The sequence below is a fragment of the Maylandia zebra genome, linkage group LG12 (genome assembly GCF_041146795.1).
Source record: "Maylandia zebra isolate NMK-2024a linkage group LG12, Mzebra_GT3a, whole genome shotgun sequence".
Taxonomy (NCBI): domain Eukaryota; kingdom Metazoa; phylum Chordata; class Actinopteri; order Cichliformes; family Cichlidae; genus Maylandia; species Maylandia zebra.
In genome coordinates, this window is record NC_135178.1 from 36,361,835 (window position 1) to 36,367,834 (window position 6,000).

Sequence of the window (6,000 nt, forward strand, 5' to 3'; positions counted from 1 at the left end):
CAAACCATAATCGTTAAGTGACAACTGTATTAAATCCTTTGATGCTGTGTTCTCTGGCAAACTCTAATCTTGGCAATGCCGCCGTGTTCTCTCTTATGAGATAGAGGGGCCATTGTAAGTGTATTCTAATATTGTATTTTTAGTTATTACTCTTTGGTCCAACTAGACACATCAATTAAATACAAATTTTTTTGCATCAATGAAAGCCCGACTGGAGGCAGAATTGGGAGCACGGTACAAGTGAACCTTTAAATTACTCATTTTCTTCCCTTATATCTGCAGAAAATATGTTATCGTCTAACAAAACTGATTTTTGACTGATATTTATTTGTTCAGAAGCTTCCTTAATGTTCCTATAAGCTTTAAACAACAGCAGGCTGATTACATTTCTCCCTGCAGTCAGGCCGATGAACATACAGAACCATGAGTCATGCAAAGATGATGCACTGATTGATAGTTTAGTCTGAGAAATCTGTACTGGATGACTTTCTCCACATGTCAGAACAGAGTAATAAGCCCTGGTACAATAACAGCAAATCATCCCAAATCTCATCAACATCCACTTGTATTACGTAATCCAGGATTAGCGCAGATTTATGTATATGCACTAATCTGGCTTTTCTCTCGCTTAAATGACTGCATAGAGATCAGGCTTGAAGTCACTGTGGGGAAGACCACGAGGCACAAATGAAATGCAGGAAGTAATGCTCAGTTGGTTTTTATTTAACTGAAACTTCCATGTATTTGGGGCGCATTTGTTCCTCATGCTGTAAACTGCAATAAAAATGAAATAAATCACCAAGAAAACAACCTTTGAATAAGTTGTTTGTGTGTTTTATGAAGGCCTGCTCTGTGACAAAGAGGAAAGCAGATGAGATTAGAGGCTGTCCTGTTAAGGAGCACGAGAGAAAACTAGACTTTATTTTCATATTTTTTACATCATGTGACCACAACCAACCAGGTGCTTTATTAGTGTGACAGTTTGTGCAGCTTCACATGCACGAAGGTCTGCTTTGGCCCAAGAGATGGAAATTTAGTAATGAGAAGGTGAACGTGAGGATCTGGGTGGTCTGCAACACGTTACGAATCCTGCGATGTAGTCGGAAATATTTACATGGTTATATGTTAGATTTGGTATTTAGGACGTAATAGTCAAATATACAGTGTTTCCTTTAAATGCAACTTTTAAAAATTTCCAAAACTGAAGAATATATACACACACATACTTATATGAAGTACAATAGACACTACTACTTGTCCATAGTGTGTGAAACTACCCGTTCATCTGTAAGAATATATCATCATAGCCTGTGGCTCAGTTATCACAGAGCGTATGCTTTTATACTGATGACAAAGAATAAAGGTCACAAGGAAGTTGTGTTGGATAAAAACGAGCAATAAGACCTATAAATGTTCTTAATTAAGTTCACTTATTGGGGATTATGCAGCAGGATTATAATGTAATGGTGGGTCATGCTAGTCCACAGATGGGTGTGGCTTATTCTTTATTAACACAAACATCAGGTTTTAACAGACAGGTGGGATGGGTCTGTTTGTTTTGGCAGTTTTTGTTTCACTTTATCCGTTTACAATAAGGAAGATATCATCAGTAAGTATTCCAGTGGTTGGGTTTTCCCAGCCAAACCAGTATTGATTACAATCTGGTTCATACATGTCAAAAGGAAGTGGGGCTTTTTCATTTTAACTTGTTCACACCCCTTCAGGGTAGACAATGCTGAATGCCTGAGTGAAAAATTTCCAGTTTGTCTATTCAGGTAAGAATCAGCATGGAGCGAGCCACAGCCTGGAGGTTTAATAAAAATGTCTCCCATGAGTGTGAGAAAATTGCCGAGTGTTGCAGGAAGACAATATACACCACAGCAACGAAGAAACTCGAAGCCTGGAGTCTCGGAGCTGCGCTAAAGGTCTTAGCGGGGGTAACATCCAGGCTGACATGCTGGGTATGAAATGTTCCCGCGGAGACGTAAATAAACAGACTTCACTGTATGTTTGTGCTAGTTTCCCAAAATAGCTTCAACACTGAGCATCAAACACAGGCGTCAGGAATGTACAGTAAACTGTTTGCCTCTTTCTGTCACCCCCCCCCCCACTGAAGCAGCCAGGTCACAGCCCTGCATCCTGCTAATGGACCGCAGGGACAAACTGAGTAAACACTGAAGGAATCAAACCTGCGACTCTCTCATCGCATCTGCCCTTTGACTTTAGTCTGTTATGGTCATCTATTACCGCTAAGCTGTCAATGCTGTTTATTTTTAATGACTTTTTCATGTAACAGAAGCAAGTTTGATATGAATGGAGATCTGATGTGCTGTCACACAGCATGGACAACATCTCATACTTGCAACTTATTGCACAGTTATTGCAAAAGCTGTGATTTAATTATTCATCTGTTTATCATTTTCATCTGGATTAGAAACAGGAGTCACTTTTTAATGTGGTATGTTGGAAAATTTCTATTAATACTACAATTCACACACACATATAATCCTGTACACTGACTTAAATATTTTGATTTGATTTTGCTGTTGTTGTTTCAAGGTTGGTTCACATTGCTTCAAAAGTAAGAGAGGTTATTTGTATGAACAGTTAAGCTTTGATCTAGATCCAAGGACGCCACCACTGAACCCAAACACGCTGAAGATGATGCCGACTGATTCTTACTTTGGCTCAACAGTTGCAATAAATAACTGAAACAAGTCACTTGTGAAAAACACATTTCAGTCGAAACTGGTTGAAAAATATACACTTTTAATTTCTGTGAAAGTTCATCAAAACAACTCTGTAACATTTGGCGAAATTCACTGACATCGCAGAAATCCCCTCAGCAATGTGACTGCAAAAACAAGAAGAAATTCCTCTTTTACACTTCAACTGTAGTTTCCTCTTTTTTGGATTTCTGGGCCTTTAAATGTCAAAGTAACAGTAGCAGTCATATTATTCTCACAGACTTTCCGCTTCTTTTTTTTTGGAAGTGGGGGGGGGGGGGGGGGGGGGGGGGGGGGTTATCTGTGCACTTGGCTCAACTAAAATCTCCCACTCAGGATTCGGGCTGGCCTGACTGTGGGAGCTTGCCTCATTGCTAATGTTATTTGTGTCCACCTGAGAAGAAATATCAGTCCGCACTTTGGGTCAGCCACTGTAAAACTCCTATCTCCTGTCTTTGTTAGTATGGTTTGGAGCAGCCTGTCCCCCTGCTAAAGTCCGGCTGCCCTCACAGCTACACCCCTGCTGTTTGCTCAGATTGGTGAGGAGCTCCAGGACTCTAATCTCGTGCTCCATGCGAGCTTTCTCCCTCCTCTCCTCCCTCTCAGCCGTCTCCCTCTGCCGCCGTTCCTCCCTTTGCAGCCACTGGGCCAGGAGCTCCTGGTGCCATCGGGCGTGCTCCTGCCTTTGACTCTCCAGCTGCACCAGCAAGCTCCGGGTCTCAGAGACCAGCTGCTGGAAGCACTCTGACAGGTGCTTAAGGACAGGTTCGAGACAGGAAGGTGCAGGGTGATGGTCGGCAGGGAGAATGTTGGGGTTTATATCTGGAGGTGCTGGGAGAGGAGAAGCAGTGGACTGGGTAAGAGTGGGAGCAGGAGGAGCAGGCAGAGGTAGGACCAAATGTGGAGAAGGAGTGCTTGAGCTATTTTCCACTGTTGTACCTGCAAATCAGGATATAAAACAATACATGCATGGTGTTATTAATGACAGGATTGATTAATAGACCACAAATATTTTCACAATTGTTTGGTTATTAGCATGAAGTCTGTCTCAACTTTAAACATTCAGCCTGTTATAACTCAAGTGCACTCAGAGGGAACAAGTGTCCTTCTCCTCCTCAAAGCTTTATGTTTTGAGCCTGTAGAAAGAGGCTTTCCAGACCTGTTCAGGTCAGAGTACAACAATAATACCACATGGGAAAAATATAATAGAATATAAAGAGTTATGTAGTCGAGGAATTTCACCAAGGAGGTTAAAACCTCATTTGAAGACTTGAATTAGCATCATTTGAAGCACAAACTGCTGCGCATGTCTGGTGGGAGGGGCTTAGAACAGAGCAAACACAGCTACAGGCTTTTTTCGGACACTTTCGAAGAGCAAAAAAAAAAAAAGTATCATGCTTTATTGCTAGTGATACCTGAAAGACTCCATATTGCTAAGAACCAAAAAAAATATGTTCTCGCTTTTTATGGAACCCACTAACTCAAGAATGTCACTTCCACATTCAACATCCAAGTTCCGACGTATCTGGAACAAAGCATCTCTCATTTCAAATCCTGGTGATTCTTTAGCCCTTTCTGGGTCTATCACACCACAGCTGTGCCATATGTCATCAACGATAATACTGGGATGAATGATTACTTGACATTTAAAAGTGTCACGCTGCAACATCATTTATATAGCCTTCCCAAGCCCAGGCATATCTGACACTGAGAGCAACATGTCTGCTTTCATTGATGATTTAGAAACTAAATATTTAGCTACTTAACTGACCTCAAATAAAGCACGACACTGCAAAATATGCAGGGAAATAACACACTCGAGGCAAAACATCTGAGGCAAAAGCAAAACACCAACACAACCAGGCTATAAAGGACGATATAGTAGGTGGTGATGTGTGACCAAAAGTAATTACTCTACTGAGCATCGCCATCAGTAGCAGTACTGCAAAAGAAGGATGAAAAATGCCCTTCATTTACTGACGCTTCGAAGTGCTGTGGCCTGCAAGCTACAAGAATCAATAAAGCATTTTTTCCCTACATTGTTAAAACCATTATCACAAATCTTCTTGAAATATCCAGATAAAATTTTGAGGATCTATCTCCGACCCGTACTGTTTAAACAAAATGTAAAAATCTTCTTGACTTTAGCTCCTAAAATAAGATAAATGTGTCTTGTTTACATTATTATTTCAGTAACAGTACATACCGTTAATATTCGGGTGGATGGCTGTCTCCAGATAAACTTCGTGGTGCCTGTCCCTCGGATGCTGTGAGAATCCCGTGTCGCTGTACTCTAACTCATCCACCGACTCTTCTCTGTGCTCTACCTTTACCTCAGAGTCCAGCTGACAGCCTGCTCTCTCCTCTAAAGAGCTTAAATTTTGCCTCATTGAATTCCCCAGAGAGCCACAATGGTGTCCACTTATGTTTGTACTGGAATTTAAATCCGAGGTAAAACTCCCTGTCCCATCAGTGGAGTCAAAGTGGCCCTCTGACACCTGTTGGTGTGAAACAAAATGAGACCCTCCTTCCCCTCCCCCTGTCCTTCGGCCCAGCACCGCATCCATCTCGGCAAAGTATTTAAAAGTGCACGGCTGCGAGCTGTCCATGCTTCTCTGCAGTTTGGCTCTCACGTAGTTAGCCTTGAGAGTTTTGACTCGAAGCCGGCACTGGTGGGGACTCCGAGAGAAACCCATTTCACTCATGCGAGCTGAGAGGTGTTTGAAGACATGCCGGTTTCTGAGGTTTTCAGCCAAAGTCTTCTGGACTCGCTCATCGCTCCAGGCGCAGAGGAGCACCTGAGTTTCCTCCGCCGTCCAGTTAACCGAACGCTCTGCCTCTCGTTTCCCTGCACATGTACAATACAGATTTATTTTTTCATTGTTGAAAAGTGAAAACACTTGTGAGCTAGCTTATTAGGTGCATGTAGGGGAAATAACATTCTATATTTTAATACTGACTGAATACGATAAATGAAATGAGTGATGGCACTTTATTATATAGTAGTATAATAGAGGGCCTGTACAGTGCTGCTGTTACAAGTATCCCAGCTTTGGGATGATAGAGTTTGGTGTGTATGTCTGACATTTGGATCAACAGTGGTTTGGTCCTGACTCACACAGCTAGATTAAATGATACTGATCTGATCTCTCCAGTTCTACATTGTTCTATGTTTACTACACTGTTAGCAGAAAGGCTAACAGCACTTTGCATCTTTAATTTGTATGTTTGCAGCAGTTTTTCACTTAACTGCAAACTATGTTAACTGACACAA

General features: G+C 41.7%; 2 protein-coding genes across 2 annotated transcripts in view; both read right to left on the reverse strand.

Moving 5' to 3' along the window:
- The window catches only part of rasgef1ba (RasGEF domain family, member 1Ba), a 131,623-nt gene that overhangs the window by 31,467 nt on the left and 94,156 nt on the right, over positions 1-6,000 (reverse strand). The window lies entirely within an intron of this gene.
- Positions 2,753-6,000, reverse strand: part of LOC101470522 (uncharacterized) — a 3,839-nt gene continuing 591 nt past the window's right edge. Inside the window, exons 2-3 of the mRNA XM_004555675.3 lie at positions 4,933-5,574; positions 2,753-3,665 (exon numbers count right to left, since the gene is read on the reverse strand). Coding sequence (XP_004555732.3) covers positions 3,169-3,665; positions 4,933-5,574 — 1,139 coding nt within the window. The 3' untranslated portion in view covers positions 2,753-3,168. The remainder of the gene's footprint in view (positions 3,666-4,932; positions 5,575-6,000) is intronic.